Genomic DNA, 20,120 nt, shown 5'->3' with positions numbered 1-20,120 from the left:
GAGCTCCTCTCCAGCAGTCTTTTGGGTGGTGGGTTTAGTGTATTTGGAATCCTTCCAGGTGAGCTTCAGATCTCGTGTGGGGAAATAAGCAGTAAATTTTAATTTAAGGAAGTATTTTATAAGTCCAGTTTACTGCTTATTTCCCCAGTTAAAAAAAATTATTCTCAGATCACCTATTTTATAGTTAATGACATTAAATTGCGTATTTAAAGTTACCAATTTAATAGTATTTCTAAATTTCTTTTCTTCAGAAAAGCAATAATAACAAGTATGTTGTTAAGCATTGGAATATGGGAATGCACACACACACACACAAATTTGTCCATTGAAGTGACCACTATAAGCCATTAGTACTTTCATTTATATGATGTGTTTTTTCAATGTCTTTATTTATAGTAAATGAAATCTTGACTTGAAATTATAATAAATTATTCAAATATTGTTAGTGTGAATGCAAGTGAAGCAATTCACTTGAGGATTCTGTTGGCGAATTTTTTTTGTTGGAGATGTATATGGCATTCTTGCTTTACTTAATTAGTTTTGGAAAGTTTAAAGTCATATGTACTGTAAAAGTTTTTTAATTAAGAAATCACCTATCATTTAATATCTGTGACAGTTTGTGAGCTTGACCACATAAATCCAAATACTTTCCTCTCTTTAAAAGGTTTTAAGCATGCTAATAGAAATGATTTAAAGGTTAAAGTTGGAGCTGAAACCAGTCATTACCATAAATATCAGCCAAGAAACTGAACATGACATTTTCTGTGTGGGATTCAACAGAATTTGACAGAGACTCCTTTGCTCCAGTTTTATTACCATAGTTAGAAGTGCAGCTGTTTATTAGAAGGAAGGTCCCACAATTTGGGCCAAGTAGATTGTAATGCCAATTAAATAATTGTGTCTTACATTTTTCAGCTACAACTCATAATGGCATCCTGGAAGGATTCTTAAAATACATTTCAGTATGAGTTCATCTCCCTTTCAAAAATAACGTATTAACTTCATAGAAAGTACCAAATTGTTAGCTTTCAATTTCACTTCTGCCTTAAGCCTCTGAAGTTTGTATACTTAATTATAATATTGGTTTTGTGAAACTAGCCCTCGCGTATTATGGTGGTTCTGTCTAAAGTAAACAAAACTTAGCCAAATCAAACCTATTACTTTGCTCAAACCGTGTCTTTTACTGTCTTCTTGTACTCTGTGCCTGTGATTGTTGGTATAGTACCTTGGTAAAGGTGTTTCAGAGTGACCTATGACATACTGAATTATTATTAAGAGTGCGTTGGTAGCAACACAGGTGTGCGCTTTGGTTTATAAGTGGAGTTAGTTATGATTCTGCAGCCACAGTTTTGGGGAATTAGTGTCTTCTTGACTCCCATTATACCTTAAGTTTTCATGAAACATGATATTGCTTTTTTTCTTTTTTCTCTCCTTGTGTTTTTCTCCTCAAGGACAGGCAGTAATAGCTTTTTATTTATCATTTTGTCATCAGGGAGGGAGTAGAGTAGAAAAAGGCCATCTATTTATTTAGTTGGGTGTTTCTACTGTTGTCATTATGCTTCTTAGGTGGACTGTTTTCAGTATGAGAGAATTTAGGAATTGGCACTTGTGAGCATATTAAGTATGTTTGGTTACTCTTAAAAAGTGTAAATGCATTTTGTTAAATAATATGAAAGGATTATGAATTATGCGTTGTGATGTCTTACTGCTTTTTTTTTGTATGTAATGAAATGGGGCTGAGATTCATTTTAGAAAGTAACCTCATTTTCACAAAATCTTATAATCTCACTTCCTTCAAAGATTTAATAGTAGATTATACTCATGAGGTCTTTTGTTGCTAAAATGTAATTTCCTCTGCCCAGAATGTCTGATTCAAAATGAATTATTGTCATGAAATATTAGAACACACAAATCTTCAGTAGAAAGAAATAACAGTGGCCATGCACTTCTTGTCTCTTAATAACAGAATGCAGTAATTTTTCAGTGCCTTTACAAGTGAGAGTACAAATTAAAAATTTGATGTTTGGTAAAGTGTAGGACTCCTAATGAAAAACAGGATAAATCAGTAGTTTGTATTTACATTAAAACATTAAGTATTTATATCTATAAAGCAATAAATTACTGTGGTTTTTAAAACAATACTACAATATAGGGTAGATCTTCCCCTTTTGTTTATTCTTATGATAATTCTTTTTATCTAAAGAAAAGTGTTTTGTAGAGTTGATTATAAAATCTATTCACTGCAGAAACATAATATCTAAAATTGAATACCTATATTTTTAAGATAGAAAGTGAAAATTCCTTTACAATCTCAGCTCCAGTGGAACAGTTTGATATATATCTTTTTATACTATTTTTTAATTAACAAATTATATTTAATTAGTTGTCTTTACTGTCCTGTAGCATACTTTTTTCCTTTTTCATATACATTTTCTTATAAATATACATATATTTTATTTTTACTGTAATTTATTAAGAATGTATCATCAGTTACTTAATCCAGTCCCTTATTTATAGATACTCAACTTCTATTCTTTTTTTATTATAAATGGTAATATAGTAAATTATCTTTGTGCTTGCTTATTTATCTGGCATACTTATTTCAGTTGGTTTAACTTTGATAAATTTTTTGAAATGGAATTTTTAGGTCAGATACATTAGTTTATTAGTGATAATCACTTACAAACTATATGTATGATATATATAAAGATGTAAAATTACCAAAAAGTGTCAATTTTTTAAAAATCTTAAAACTCTCAGATCAATAAAAATTCTTTTATTTTGCATATTTTTATTAGAATGGTCATTATTTCCATTGACTTTTTATTTTTATTTTTATAAAATTAAGTTTCTTGGTTAAAAAGAGGGCATAAAGTATAAAATTTAAAATAATTAAATCAGTAAGCTTTACAAGTGTTTAACTTGGACTTTTTAATTTGGACTTGGTGTTGGATACCTGAGTTCTAATCCCTGCTGTGCTGCTTACTCTCCATTTATCCCTGAGGGAGTTCTTTAATCTCTCCTTGCCCCAGTTTCCCCATCTTTAAGGATAGTAAAGAGATCTACTTCTTGGGTTTTATTTTGTTATAAAATAAAATAATTACTTAAAGCATTTAAAACAAAGCCTAGTTGTAATAAGTGCTCAATTTAAATGCTCTTTAACTTTGCTTTTATCATTAAATGGATTAATGAACAATTTACTTGCCATTTTATATAATCAGGCATATATTATCTTAGTATTTGTAATTCAAGAGCATTAAAGATAACAACGTTATATTTTTATGTTATATCATTTTAGTCCACTGATCTTGTCATAGATCATGTAGTTTACAGATGGGATGTTCAGTGAAGTAGCGTTTCAGGGACTCCCTGGTTCCTTTAAAGGTTAGGGTATGGAGGTGTGTAGTTCAAAGGTATAGTTGAGGCCCAAGTAATAGGCTCCTTGTAGTTCAGAGTCACCTGCTGCACCATGAATTCTTAAGGATAGAGAACAAGTCCTCACAGCTTGACATTTGGTAGGCAGTGTTCAATATATATTGAAGGATTGAAAGAGTATGTGGGTACATTTTAGATAATAGCAAAACATAGTGTAGGCTTGCATTTAATAACAGATCTCGTCCTCTGATGAAAACATAGAGGCTTCAGTGAGGCTGCAGGTTTAATGCCACAGGTAGTGGAGGTAGGAAGTGATCTTGCTTTTTCATCTGTTCTCAAACTTTTAATTGAGCAAAGCCATTGAAGAATCAGGCATATTACAACCAAAAACGAGAATGTTGAGGACAATAAGTGGAGGAACTTATTATTTAAACTAATTTGAAGAGCTGTTAGAAGAGTAATTCAGTTTACCTTTTTTTGTCTCTGGAGGGTAAAACTCTAGGAATAATGAAAATTTGGTAATATGAAATATTTTTATAATGTTTGAGAGCTTATTTAGGCTTTCCCATTTACTCAGATGGTTCTTTAATTTTACCATTTTTTAAAGGAATCAGTTGTATTTATCTTTTTTCCTTTTTGCATGGATATTACTGTCACATTTCAGAAACTAGAAACCTTCATGTAGTAAAAATTTTCTTATTTGTCTCCATACCCCATTTTATTCCCTGTTTCCCACCCCCACAAACTTTAAAGAAAAAAAATAGTATATAATACTGTTCTACACCTTGCTTTCTTCACATAACAAGATGTGTTCATCTCAGTAAGTAGAAAACATCCTTACTCTGTTTTATGGCTGCATAGAATCCACTGTATGATGTACCCTCAAGTGCTATCATATTGATGACATTTGGATAGTTACCAGTGTTTGCTGTCACAAATAATTTTCTGACGAGTAATCTTACACATGCACAGTTTTGCAGATATGCAAATATGTTTTGGATACATTCTAAAAAAGTGAAATCACTAAGCCTGAGGTTAGAAGCATTTGTGAAAGGTTTTTATTCTTAAAATGAAATAGGTCATATTTTGAAAGAATACATATGTATTCACTGGAAAATGATTATCTTAACATTGGGTCTCAAATTTTTTTATTATAGCTCACATTTAAAAAAATTATTTTACATAAACACAAATAAAATTTTCATGAAACAGTGTTTACCCTTATATATGAAACATTGTACTATTTTCTTTTCTTTTGAATATTGTATTCTTTTAAAATGTTGCCACATTCCACTAAATTGATTTCATAACCTTCTAGAGCAGTGGTTCTCAACCTTCCTAATGCCGCACCCCTTTAATACAGTTCCTCATGTTGTGGTGACCCCCAACCATAACTAAAGCATAGTGGTTAATCACAAAAAACAATATGTAATTATATATGTGTTTTCTGATGGTCTTAGGCAACCCTGTGAAAGGGTCGTCCGACCCCCAAAGAGGTCGCGACCCACAGGTTGAGAACCGCTGCACTAGAGGAACATAGGCTCCTGTGGGAAATAACACTGACCTAAAGTTTAGTTGACCAATTCAATTATGTTTGGTAAAGGGGGATAATTGGACTATAATAGTATCCCAAGAACTCCCTATAATTCTCCTGCAGCTAAAACAAATAATAAACATAACTTTTACACTTTTTTAATAATGCTATCTTAGTGTCAGGAAGATTTAAAAGATGTAAAAGCTTTATTTTGAAACAACACTTTTATTTTTATTTTTATTTTTGGTTCCCAGAGCAAATGTAGTAGGAACTGATGTAATTCAAGGTAACTTGTAGTTTCACTGGAAACTGTAGTGAATGAGTATAGAAAATAGTTTGGCTAGTATTTATGATATCTGAGGGAAAACAGTTGTCAAGTTTAATGTGAGCAGAATTTATACCAATCTCCTGCTCTAGAGACAGTCATTGTGCTTAGCATGGAGTATCTTAAGTATTATTTAATTTATAAAAATTCATCAGTGATGTAGCTCAAATGGTATTATGATTTAATCAAAATGACTCAGCTGAAACAAATACAGAAAAAGAAAAAAAAAATCACTCAATATTTGCTTTGTGCCAGGTACTATGCTAGGCCTTTCGGGGGCTAAAGATGAAACACAACTCCTAACACTATATAGTCCCATATTCTGGAGGAAAATAACTCGTTATACTTATCATTTAGCAGTTTAGATAATATAAATGATTTCATTTGATCAGATGAAGTGTTTGTCAATCTTTTAAAAAGAAGTTGAATAATGAAGCTTCAGTTGGAACCGGTTTTATTTGTGGTAGATGCTTAGACTTAACTTTTATTTTAGACTTTGAGGTTGCAATAGAGATAAGTATTAATGACTTAATCAGTGTTGGAAAAGAACTTTAATTCCATTAAGAGATTCAAGAAACAATTACTTGTTTTCTTACGCCTTTGCTTACTAAGGGTAAATTCATAGAGAATAAGCAGTCAGATAAAAACTAATGTTCTTTTTCTTTCCCAAAGCATCTTCAAATATTAAAAGGTTATAATGTAGTTCATCTTCATTCCTCGACTCAGATAAGGACAGGGCCTTTCTTACCACCTTATAGATTTTGGATATCGCCTTAAGAACCTTTCCTGCAGTACAATCCGCTATGTTCTAACAGTATTAATCAGTTTTAAAACATTATGTAGGTAATCTGGAAGCTGTGTAGAGCTGCACTATTTAACATGGTAGTCACATGTGGCAGTTGAGCATTTAAAACACGGTTAGTCTGGATTGAGAAGTGCTCTAAGTATGAAATATACTAATTTCTCAGACTTAATATGAAAAAAGAACGCAAAGTGTTTCATTGTTAATTTATTGTTACATATTAAAATATACGTTAGGTTAAATAAAGTTATAAAATTTCACTTCTTTTTAAATGTTTTAAAATATTTCTGCTAGAAAACTTAAATTTACATATTTGGCTTGCATTATATTTTTATTGGACAGTGTTGATCCAGAGTAGGAGTGTTTCAAGTTTTTTAAACACTATATATTTTTTACTTGTAGAACTCATTTGTTTTTTAATATGTAGTCCCAGTCCTTAAGATTTTACTACCATGAGAGTGTCTGACGTTTGGTCTTACATTATTTTCAGTAAAGTGTGAAATTTTATTTTAGGTCTGCTACTACTCTGTAACCTTGGGAAAGTTACTATACCTCTCTTTAAATGAATTTAAAACAGTCTTTGACCTTCAAATTGATATGCAGTTGGCTGTTTGAAATTTCTACTTGGACATGTAATGGGCCTTTCAAATAGAATGTTGTTTTTTTTCCTCTCTCTGTCCGTCCTCATAGCTTTTCTTATATCAATAGAACTGCCATCCAGCTACTCATGGGGAAAAAGGTAATCTTTGATATAACTCATTTCTTTCCACTCTCTCACATTTTGGTAATCATCAAATCATTGGTTCTACCTCAAAAATTTGGTTTTTGATAATTAGCCATTGAAGAATCAGGCATATTACAAACAAAAAAGAGAATGTCGAGGACAATAAGTCGAGGGACTTATTATTTAAAGGTCTTTAAGTATTCACTGGTGTGTATGTGTACTCATAAAATAAATGACTTTGGGCCTCCTTAACAGGAAACATTAAAGAAAATTTGAGTTCCCATTCATGGCTGGTTTCACCATCCATTCATATGACAAATATTTATTGAATCTCTATGCCAAAAATAGTTTAAATGGTCTAAGAAGGGTAGTTATACAGCTTACAGTGTAATGAGGGGAGAAGACTTTAAAAAATCAACATATTCACTACTAAACAATCCGATTACTTCAAATACTAATATGAATAAGTTTTTAGTAAATGATACAGACTAGTACATAGGAATGGGACATCACAGTTAATTTAAATTAAGTCTCTTGGAGGTGTCAAGAGAGGTACCTGAGCTGGGAACAAAATACCATGAAGCAGGCCATGGTAAAATATGAAAGCACAGTGTACACAATGTATTCCAGGCAGAACAAAGACTTAGAGCTAGACTAAATCTTGGCTCAGCTGGTATGTTCAAGGACCTGTCTGGAGATTGGCATCGCTGAGCAGAGTAAATGATCAAGACAAATTAGGAAAGGAAGATAAGAGCCCTATTACGTGGGGACTTGTAGGTTATGGTAAAGGCCTTAGGTTATCTGCAATACAGCAGAAAGTCTCTGCATGATTTTAAGTAAGATAATAAGTACATTTTTAAAGCTCCATCCGGCTGCCATGTGAAAAATAGATTGATGAATGGTAGAAAACTTTGCTAGTAGCACCAGTGAGGGTTAATGCTGGTTTACTTCAGATCAGGGATAACAGAAATGAAAGGATAAAAACTATACAAGTGATAAGTAAATGATTATAGGATTGAATAAATACACTGTTGTAAACTTCCTTATACAGTAAGTCAGTATATTCTTCTCATGTTTTAGATTACTTATTGCTTGAACTATAATCTTTAAGAACATAAGAAATAAGTTTTAAAAATTTTCTTAATCCTCACCCAATGATACATCCATCAATTTTAGAAAGAGGAAGGGAGAGAGAGAGAGAAACATCGATTCGCTACCTCCCTTACTCACCCTGATGAGGGACTGAACCTGTAACCTTTTTGGTGTACAGGACGATGCTCCAACCACTGAGCACCTGGCCAGGGCAAGAAATAAGTTTTTAATTTAAGGTTAAATAGTTGTTGTTTTTTTTCCCGAACTGCTATATATGTATTTTGGTTAGTTCCAGTTTACTCTTTCTTTAGAGGATATTAGGCATGCAGTGCATGCATATCTTATAAAGACTTTTCTTTTATTCAACTGATTTATTAGTCAATTAAAATTTACTTATTTACTTATTATGTTCCCAGCAATTGGTTAGGTGCTAGGAAACTATATAAAGATTAATAAAATAGAATCCTTCATTTCAGTGCAGTGGTTAAGGGTCATAATGACAATATAAAATGAGGGTCGTTTGAATGTCTAGCTGTTGAGAGAAGCGGGAGTTCCTTAAATCTTTTTAAATATGCCAAAGTATAAATCAGTAAATGTAATAATTGCTTAGGGAATTGGAGATGGCCAGAGATCACAATTGAACTTGAATGATAATGAAGCATTTCTCTGGGTTGGGAAGGGTATTATAGGTAGTGCAAAGCACAAAGAATGATCAGAGCATAGTATATATAAATAGCGGTGGTGGAAGATAGCAAGGGTTTATAGTTTGAAGGGTCCTGTTTGGGGAACACTCTGTGCCTTCAAAAATCTTGCATATCCTATACAGTTAAAATTAACAGTGAGAAGTCTTTGAAAAATTTTTGATCTGGAATGTTAAATCAGATTTTTAATTTAGGAATAGCAGACTGTATTCTTGTCAAGAGTCTATAAACATTTGGAAATTGCAACATTCATTCACGGCACTGTTTTAGTAAGTCTCATAAAAATTAAGATGACTTGTGACAGTAATGATAATAGATACTATTCATTTATTATAACACATTTAATAATTTCCTGCTCTGTATGGTTTATACTATGTGGCCTATAAACATTATCAATTAATGACTGTGATTCTGAAGTTATATTGTCAGAGTTCAAATCCTAGTTCTAGTATTTATAGCTGTGTTAAACAAGTTTTTTGAAGTCTCTGTTTTCTCATCTATAAAATAGTTTGATATAGTTATTACAAAAAATAAAGGTGATTTGTATGAAGGATTTACCCTGTGATTGTTCCATAGTAAGCACTCTAAAATTGTTGGCTGTTTATAGTTTTCTTGCATAATAATATCACTAACTTTATTTTACAGAGTAAACAGAACTCAGAGATATTATCTTCAAAGTTAAACTGAAAATAGTGGCAAAGCCAATATTTTAACCTGAGCTTCTGACCCCGAATCCCATGTTCTGAAAAATGCACTGCCTACCCAAAGCTGATTGATCAGTAGAAATTGGTAAAGAAAGTATTATGGATACTCTCAGATGTTTAATTGACCTGCTTAAGAGTTTTCAGGACTTAGAGAAATTGCTTTGATCTCTTCAAAGTGTGTTTTGTCCAGACAAGAGCATAAGAGAATATAATATATGTCTATATTGTATTTTATATTATTTTACAAATGGTTTTATTAAGGTATAATTACCATACAATAAACCATATATTCTTAAAGTGACAATTTGATGAGTTTAACATATGTAAACATGTGTGAACCCATCACCATCACATGACACTGCACATAACTGTCACTTCCAAAAAGTACTTTGTTGACCCCCTGCAATTCCTTTTATGTTTTTCTCTCTGCTTATCTCCTTATCCCCAAGCATTAACTAGTCTGCTCCCTGTCACTATAGATTTGTCTGTGTTTTCTAGATTTTTATATAAATGTAAACATGCAGTATGTATTCTCTTTTTGTCTGGCTTTTTTCTTTTAAAATAATCATTTTGAGATTCATTCATTTTGTTACATGTTTCAATAATTCATGCGTTATTACTGAGTAGTAGTCTGCTATATGAATATGCCATGTTGTGTTTATCCATTCATGTGTTTGATTGACATTTTCAGTTGTTTCTGGTTTTAGACCATTCCCCACTCATTCTGAGATGTGAGCATTTCCCTGATATCAAAATCAGAAACAATAATAGAGACCAGTATTCTTTATAAACATAGAAAAAATTATAAAATTTTAGTATATCAAATTCTACAGTATAATAATATGTCATCATCTAACAGGGTTTATCACAGGAATGTGGGGTGTGTTTAACTTTCAGAAATCAATGTAATTCACCATAAGAATAAACTACAATAGAAAAACCATATGAGCATTTCACTATGTGCAGGAAAAGAATTCAACAAAATCTTAAACCCACTCCTAATTTAAAACAAACAATCTCTCAGCAAACTAGAAATAAAAAGGAATTCCTCAACCTAATAAAGGGTATCTACAAAAATACTACAGCTCATACCATACTTAATGTGAAGGACCAAATGCTTTCCCCTAAAATCGATAATAAAACAGGGATGTTACTCTCACCACTTAACATTGTGCTGGGGTGCTAGTCAGTAAAATTCAGAAAGAAAAAAAAATGTTTTTGTTTAAAAAATAAAGACATTCATATAGGAAGCGAAGAAGAAAAACTATTTAGAGATGACAGATTTTCTCTGCATTAAGCCTGTTGGAATCTACAAAAAAAACCTCTAAAATTAGTAAATGAATTTTAGGAAGATTGGAGGATACAAAATCAACATTAAAATTATAGTTCTATATTTTAACAATAAAAACATGATGCCAAGGTTGCGGATTCAATCCTCAGTCAGCTCACGTATAAGAATCAACCAATGAATACATAAATAAGCGGAAGAACAAATCAATCTCTCTCTCTCTCTCTCTCTCTCTCTCTCTCTGCCCCTCTTTCCCCCTTCCTCTCTCTAAAATCAATCATTTTTTAATTAAAAAGAAATAAAATGGTACAATCACTTTGAAAAACAGTCTTGACAACTTTTAAGGAATTAAACATGTCCCAATTGTATCATTTCTAGGTTTCAGCCAGGAGAAAAAGAAGTATATGTACTGTACATATAAACACTTGTGCATGAATATCTCATATCTCCAACATTTTTGAATAATCTAAAACTCCATGTAAAATTGGTATTATGTCCTTTTTAAATGTTAGGTAGATAGGTAGAATTTACCAATGAAGCTACCTGGACTTGATGTTTTCTTTGTGGAAAAAAAATTTAACTTTAGTTTCTTTAATACATAGAGAGTTGTTTAAGCATAGTATATGTATCTTTTGAGTGAACTTTAGTAATTTGTGTGTTTTAAGATAATTTCATCGAAGTGGTCAAGTTTATTGACATAAATTTGTTTATAATATTTCCTTGTTAGTTTTTGATACCTGTAGTGTACCACCTTTCTCATTCTTGACTTTGGTAATTTGTGTCTTCACTCTTTTTCTTGATTAACTTGCTTAGAAATTAGTTTTATTGATCTTCACAAAGAAAAAGCTTTTCTGTTTCCCATTTCATTTATATCAACTTTGATCTTTATTTTCCTTTATTCTGATTAATTTGGCTTTGATTTTCCCTTTGTTCTAATATTTTATTTTGGATGATGAAGTCATTCATTTGAAACCTTTCTTCTTTTTCATATAGGTAGTGTTATAACTCCTAAGTATTGCTTTAGCAACATCCACAAATTCTGGGTTTTTGTTTTCCATTAGTTAAGAATACTTAATATCCCTTAATATTTCTTCTTTAATCCATGTGTTATTCAGGAAATGTGTTGTTTAGTTCCAAATATTTGGATTTTTTTCTAAGGGTCTTTAAGGATTTCTAATCTAATTTCATTGTGATTAGAGAATATATACTTTGTATGAATTTCTTCATTTTCATTTTATTGAGATTTGTTTTATGACCCAGAATTTGGTATATCTTAGTAAATATTCCATGAGCAATTGAAGAGAATGTATATTCTGTTATTTTTAAGTTGAATAAATGTCAGTCAGTTTAAATTGATTGAAGAGCTAGCTGTTCAAGTCTATAGCTTTGCTGATTTTCATGCCTACTTGTTATATCAAATATTGGACAGTGCTATTAAAATATTATTAATTTTGGATATGTCTGTTTCCCTTTACATGACTGTCAGCTTTTGCTTCATGTATTTTTAAGATCTGTTAGTAGATACAAAAATCATTTAGGACTGTTAAGTATGACCTCTGCTTTGTTGTGAAACCACTGTCTTTATTTATGCTAATATTGTTGTCTTTAAAATTTATTTATTTTCCTGACATTAATATAGCCATTGCAGTTTTATGTTATTCCCATCCAATGTTTTGATTTACTCTCAGAAATTAGTTTTCACCGGCAAAGACTTTTTATATAGGAAGACTCTAGAAAAAATTATTCAGTCGCTCTGTCTTAATTTTTTTCTCTATTACAAGAACATAACTGTAATGCCTATACCATAGAATTGTACTCATGATGAAACAAGAGAATATATCAAAGCACTTAAAATTGAAAATGTTGTAGTGTAAGCTCTGAATACATGTAATCTGCAGCTGTTGTTCCTATGATTGTAGCTGCCTTTTCAAAAAGTTCTCTTAACCCATAAGATATGGAAACAAATTTCTGTCAATTTATATTACCAGGAAGTTTCTTGTTTGTACATTCATTAGTCATCTTTAATCTAAATAAACTAGAATATCATTATATGAACTCAAAGGATACCTATGTTTAATTTTGTTTCCCTGATTTATTAATTTATTTTTGTTTTATATTTAGGATTGTGTACAAAGCTACAGGGATAGTCCTATTATACATATATTTTTAATTATGCAAGTTGCAATTCCCAAATACATTAGAATTTTATAATAGTTGTTAATTGATCTCAACTGCATGCATTTCATTTGAAATAAAGGGCACATTGAGAGATTGAACTAATTAGTCTTTTTTTTTTAAACCAAGGGAAATAAATGTTTGCATTTATTGTTTTGTATGGGTCCTTCAGATAATTATCACTTATAATGGGTCATTTGCTTTTTTAGATTGGTCAGCTGGCTTTTAAAGGAATGCGGAGACTCAATAGAATTCAGTCAATTGTGTTTGAGACTGCCTACAACACCAACGAGAACATGTTGATTTGTGCTCCTACTGGAGCTGGGAAGACCAACATTGCAATGCTCACAGTTTTACATGAAATTCGCCAACATTTTCAACAAGGTGTTATCAAAAAGAATGAATTTAAGGTAGGAAATTAACAAATCACAACAGCTTTTTTAATTGTAAAATTAAAATTATTTGGCAGTTATGCGTGTTGTATAAAATCTGGAATTTTTTTAGGATTATATATATGAAGTCACCTAGAAAACCCTATAAGCTCCACTAAAAGACTACTCGATATAATAAGTGAATTTGGCAAAATAGCAGGGTACAAAATAAATATACAGAAATCTAAGGCATTTCTGTACACCAACAATAAAATATCAGAGACAGAGGCAAAAAAGAAAATACCATTTACTATAGCAACAAGAAAAATAAAGTACCTAGGAATAAACTTAACCAAAGAGATAAAAGACCTGTACACTGAAAATTATGAAGAAATTAAGGAAGATACAAATAAATGGAAGCAAATACCATGTTCTTGGATGGGAAGAATCAACATCATCAAAATGGCCATACTACCCAAAGCAATTTACAGATTCAATGCAATCCCTATTAAAATACCAATGACATATTTCACTGAACTAGAACAAATCCTCCAAAAATTCATATGGAACCAAAAAAGACCCCGAATAGCAAAAGCAATCTTGAAACAGAAGAACACAGCAGGAGGAATCACGATACCAGACATCAAACAATACTTCAAAGCCACTGTGATCAAAACAGTCTGGTATGGCATAAGAACAGACATATAGATCAGTGGAACAGAATTGAAAGCCCAGAAATAAACCCAGGCCTCTATGGTCAATTAATCTTTGATAAAGGAGGAAGGAACATAAAATGGAGTGAGAAGAGCCTCTTTAACAAATGGTGCTGGGAGAACTGGACAGGGACGTGCAAAAAAATGAAACTAGACCACCAACTTATACCACACACGAGAATAAACTCAAGATGGATTAAAGACTTAAATGTAAGCCGTGACACCATAAAAGTCCTAGAGGAAAACATAGGCAGGAAAATTTCAGATATCCTATGTAACAATATCTTCACGGATACATCTCCTAAGGCAAGAGAAATAAAGGAAAAAATAAACAAATGGGACTACATCAAACTAAAAAGTTTCTGCTCATCAAAAGAAAACATCAGCAAGATGAAAAGGAAACCAACCATATGGAAAAACATATTTGCCAATAATATCTCAGACAGGGGACTGATCTCCAAAATATATAAAGAGCTTATATAACTCAACACCAAGAAAACAAACAACCCAATTAAAAAATGGGCAAAGGACCCGAACAGACACTTCTCCGAAGAGAACATACATAAGGTCCATAGGCACATGAAAAAATGCTCAACATCATTGGCCATCAGAGAGATGCAAGTAAAAACCACAATGAGATACCACTTTACACCTGTCAGAATGGCCATTATCAACAAATCAACAAACAACAAGTGCTGGCGAGGATGTGGAGAAAGGGAACCCTAGAGCACTGTTGGTGGGAATGCAGACTGGTGCAGCCACTATGGAGAACAGTATGGAATTACCTCAAAAAACTAAAAATGGAACTGCCTTTTGAACCAGTGATTCCACTGCTAGGATTATACCCGAAAAATCCTAAAACCTATGCACCCCTATGTTCATAGCAGCCTTGTTTACAATAGCTAAGTGCTGGAAACAGCCTAAGTGCCCATCTGTAGATGAGTGGATCAAAAAACTGTGGTACATCTACACAATGGAATACTATGTAGCAGAAAGAAAGAAGGAACTCCTGCCATTTGCGACAACATGGATGGAACTAGAGAGAATTATGCTTAGTGAAATAAGCCAGGCAAAGAAAGCAAAATACCATATGATATCACCTAATACAGGAAACTAAAGAACAACACAAACAAACGAACTAAATAGGCAAAGACTAGAATAGTAGTCAGTAGGGGGTGGGGGGAGGGAGAGAAGGGGGATAAGTAAGGGAAGGGTCCAGTCAGGGAACGTGTATGAGTGACTCATGGACAACGGGGAGGGATATGATTGTGGGAGAGGGAATGGGCTGGGAGTGGGGAGCAATGGGGGGAAAATGGGACGACTGTAATTGAAAAAACAAAAAATAAAATTTAAAAAAAAAAGAATGTTACTTGATTTACTTCATTATTATTAAGGCAATCTTTGTTTGTTATGAAAATCTCATTACTCTTATGAAAAGCTATGAAAATACATTTAGCTCTGACGTAGAACCAATTTTCCAAGTGCTAAAACTTTATAAACAAATTCCATTATCCTTTAAACAGCTGTATACTTATTCAACAAAGATAAGTACTTTTCATATATCACTATTAAGATTTTTCACTTGAAGTGTCTAGAATCATAATTCACAATAAATTATGACTTATATTGACTACTGTGGAACAAATAACATTGTAGTTTTTGCTCATTCATCAAGCTAGTGCTTCTTTTGTACAGATTGTATATGTCGCTCCAATGAAAGCCTTGGCAGCTGAAATGACACGTTACTTCAGCAAACGTCTAGAGCCACTGGGCATCGTTGTGAAAGAATTGACTGGCGACATGCAGTTGTCAAAAAATGAAATTTTACGAACTCAGGTATGTTGCATGCTTAGATTATTTAATTCGTTGTTTTTTTAAGGTAATTGTGAAAATTGTTAAACAGCTATATCTGATGTAACTATAAAATGTAGTACAGACATAACGTAATGAACTTTTAATTGTAACCACATCTCTACAAAAGAGATTTTTGGTGAGGCTTTGCTTTATGGCACCCCTTCTAACTTTGTGATTTTTACTATACCTTGAGTTAAATTCATTCCTGATATAGATTTTAAGTCTATTGACGATAAATATTGTTCTTTTAAAACAGAAGGGAATAAAGATGTTGATAAGACAGACTTCAATTTTAGGAGCAGAAAAATGTGTATTCAATAAATCCCTAGTATCCAAAGCCATTCCATAGGATGATTTAACTTAAAAGTTTTTAGTCATTCTTTATTTTACCAAGTAGTAAATCCCTTAATCCTGCACTGTACATAGGTGAAATGCATGACAGCAAAGACATTCAAAATACACAGTTCCTGCCTTCAAGGATCTTATGACTGGGTAGGCAAAAACTGTATTAGAGCTACACTTAGGTTATCATTAACGGGTACAACATGTAAGTAAAGTGATGTTCACAGTCCTTTTAAAATAAAATAGTAAGAGACCAAATAGTAATGGGATAATTAGGGAAGTTTGATAGAAAATAGGTATACAGTTTTTGGAAAACTGAATGAACATTGACTTAAATGTGATTGGAGGGCATGTTAGTTTCCTTGGACCACCATAACAATTTACTACAAGCTGGTTGGATTAAAGTAACAGAAACTTGACTCTGTCGCAGTTCTGGAGGCCAGAAGTCTGAAATCAGGTGTTACCAGTTTCTTTTGGTGACTCTGATAGAGTACCTTTCCAGGACTTTCTCCTAGTTTCTGGTGACTGCTGGCAATTCTTGGCATTCCTTGGCCTGTAGACATGTCACTCCAAATACCTGTGTCTTCACGTGACTTTCCCTGGTTGTCCTTTCCCCTACTCTTCTCTCCTAAGGACACTGTTCGTTGGATTTACTTCTTTCTCTAACCCAATACGAATACATCTCAAAATCTTTTACCATAATTACATCTCCAAAGAGCCTTTTTACAAATAAGGTTACAATCAGTTTCTGGGTGGATGTATCTGGTTGGGTGTCACCATTCACGCACTACAACAGATATGCCAAGTTCATGAACCACATGCAAAGATAGAAACCCACGTTCCAGTTAAATGTACTTTGGGGTTGATAAGAGTAGAGGGCATTATGATCCACATTTATGTCAATTTTACCAGTTATTCTTAAGTTTGTCTTTCATAAATATTTGTTTAAAAGTTTATCCAAACCCATGTAATTTTCTCTCAGAACATTTTTATAGAATCTTATTATTCCAAATTAATTTTTCTAAAAATGAATCATTATATCCAATATTAAATTCATAATGCCTTTTATCATCATTATTTTAGTGTCACCTGCCTGGAGGTATTTTAATAATTTCTTAAAGTGCCTTTTAATTAAAAGGACTTTTCATAGTCTTTGATATATAATCAAATTTTTAATATTCTTTATGAAATTTGAGTTATTAAATATCATCCAGGCTTCTCCTTGAATCATTCTAAATTTGATTTTGTTAAAGTATATCTTTACATATGGTAACTTTGTCTAACAAATTTTGGTTCTTTGTATATAACTTAACACAATGACCCGAATCATGCTTCAAATTTTAAGTTCATACAATAGGAGAGAAGGGAGTCTTACAGATTTGTATAACATAGTATAATATTATGTACAGTTCCCATCTATGAACACATTAGATTCTGAAAGTTTGTTCATGTTTTCATAAAGAAGCATTATATATGTTAGGTTCCAAGGCCTGCTCCTTAGAGAGCTCTGACCAAATCAAGATACAGACTGATAGATAATTCTTTTTAGTGTGTGGTTTTATTTTTGTAATAAAATCCATTAAATCAAAATTTGATATTTAACAAATTATTGTATTAAAAGTTAAATTTCCTGAAATTGGAACCATTCTAGAAAATCTGAGATCATTCTTATGATGTATCTTACTTAAAGAAATTAAGTAAGAAATTAAGTTTTGTATCCTGTTGGATACAATGATGTTTAGGGAAGAAATTAAATCAAATCATACCTTTTTTATTGCTTGGAGACTTAAAGATTAGCATCAGGAAAATTACATGACATTGGATTGTCCATAGTCTGCATCCAGCCTGTTTTTCATCCTTGTGTCTCAACTGCTTTCCAGTATAAATTATGGCCAGACCAATTTTGCTTTTCTAAAATAGCATTACTCAAATAACATTTTCTGTAATGAACTTGGATATTTAGTAAGTTTCCTCAGTCATTTTGTTTTCTCATGGTTCCTTTATTTAATGGCATTTGTTCAAATCTTACCCATTCTTCAAAACTCAGTTTGAGCCCTGTGAGTGGTTTATATTTTTTTTCCTGAATCTTATAACAGCAACATTCATTTATGTTTATAAAATAATACCTTGCCCACAAAGTCTGTGCTGTTGGATCTGGCATGGTCTTAGAAATCTAGACCACTCTCAAATGAAATCTTGATTGCTCTTATACTATATCCAACCGTGTATTGATACTAATGAAAGAATATTTATGGAAACACAGCCAAGTAGCATTTGAATTCAAATCATAATCCAGTAACTATGCCAAGTGTATACGTGTGCATCCTCACTCAGCCAGCACTGGGACCTTATTGAGTAATGTCTTCATTTTACAGATACAACAAGTCAAACTCATTAAAAATCTACATTGATTTACAAATTATATTTTCAAAAAGTTTATGAGCATCCTTTTTTTTTCCATTTGCTCATCTCTGCACTTTTCTAGACCAGCTCCTATATCCTTTGCGAATATTTGTTAACTCTGCAAGGTCAGGGACCATGTGTTTAGCCTCAGTAAAAGTTTATAACGAACCTCCTACATTGTGCTGCTCTTTATTCTCCTCCAGAGTAGCCTTTCTGTTAGTGATGCTAATTTTTGTAGACCTGAAACTACATAGTTAATAACCATACAACATGAATGATTTTTAGGAAGGACCACACACACAAACTTGCCATGTATTCTTCATTTTATCAAATTGGGATTATAGCGCAGGGCTGTTCAATATAGTAGCCACTAGCCACATGTGACTATTTAAAATAAAATTAAACAAAATGTAATAAAATTAAAAATTCTTTCTCTCATTTGCACTAGCCTCATCTCAGCTGTTCAGTAATCACCAGTGATTGAATTAGATAATGCAGATATAGACAATTACTGTTTTCACAGAAAGTTCTGTTGCACATTAACAACAGAGTTCTTAAAGGAGGCATTAGGCAGGTTAGAGGGAGATGCTAAGGCAGTATACATACTTTTTCTCCTGTCAGGGGCATATAGTTCCAGTATACAAGGTTCTGTCACAGTTGAGAAAAAAGCTCATTATTGCTAAGCCACGCCACTTTCATAGAAGTTAGGCTTACAGTCTCTGGTCTTCAGTTTAAGGAAATGTTTCTTTGTTCTGAACCTATTTGGATACAGTTCTCAACTGTATGCTTGAGAATCTCTTTTTCTAGCTTCCCAGGATCCTGCAGAGCCTACTTCCCATAGTAGTACACAATATTTTGTGTTTTATTTAACTCTTGCTTGGATATTTTACAGTGTCTTCAGACTTTTCCTATTAGAAAAATCAAAGAGTGTGCATGATTTACTAGAAATGTATACTAAAAAAAGCATATAATAGGAAATAAAAGCCTAATAAGCTTTGAAAAACTAGCATAAAGGGTTAATGTTGAAGGTTGCAAAACAAATATGTAGAACACAAACATTTGAATACACTCAAATTAGTAACTGGGAATAGCATTTTCATCAATTTGTCTTTTCATAATTTATCATTACAAACTTAATTTTGATGTTATTTTTTATCAAGTTATTTATAGTTAAATTAGAGAGCAGTTTAACTTTAGCCCATATATCTTTATATTGCATATCTAAGCATTGAAATTGCTATATCACTGTGTTGATTATATTTTGCTTTGGAAAATAACAGCATAGTTTTATAGCTTACTTATAATAATCACCACCCTCTCCCCGCCAACCTCCCTCTCTCACTCAATGTTCTATTTGCTATTAAGAAATAAAAAGAAAGGAACATAAATTTAAACAACCTGATAAAAAATGGAATTAAAAAATTAAGAGGAAGTGAAAATAGTACACAATGTAGAGTTTATCAGCACAAAAGGATTTGTTTCAACTTACAAATATTTTACAGATCTGAACCTCTCCAATACATAAAGATATTCAGGACATTCAGAATAAAATTATTTATCTAGCTTAATAAAATACTGTGTAACTATTTCATAAATAAGTAAAGAATGCTAATCATTTGGCATCACTATTCAATAAGCTACTTAAGTACAGATACAGTTTTTAAACAGGTTGAAAAACCTAGTCTTAGTGATGAAATATAAATATTCTCAAATATTG

At 32.1% G+C, this 20,120-nt stretch overlaps 1 protein-coding gene across 1 annotated transcript in view; it reads left to right on the top strand.

The window, feature by feature from the left end:
• Window positions 1-20,120, top strand: part of ASCC3 (activating signal cointegrator 1 complex subunit 3) — a 294,604-nt gene that overhangs the window by 69,532 nt on the left and 204,952 nt on the right. Inside the window, exons 9-10 of the mRNA XM_090279704.1 lie at window positions 12,930-13,130; window positions 15,500-15,640. Coding sequence (XP_090135830.1) covers window positions 12,930-13,130; window positions 15,500-15,640 — 342 coding nt within the window. The remainder of the gene's footprint in view (window positions 1-12,929; window positions 13,131-15,499; window positions 15,641-20,120) is intronic.

Source organism: Furipterus horrens, unplaced genomic scaffold (genome assembly GCF_987537825.1).
Source record: "Furipterus horrens unplaced genomic scaffold, mFurHor1.1.pri manual_scaffold_6, whole genome shotgun sequence".
Taxonomy (NCBI): Eukaryota; Metazoa; Chordata; class Mammalia; order Chiroptera; family Furipteridae; genus Furipterus; species Furipterus horrens.
The sequence above is the reverse complement of the archived record's forward strand: the minus strand, read 5'-3'. Positions and strand labels throughout refer to the sequence as shown.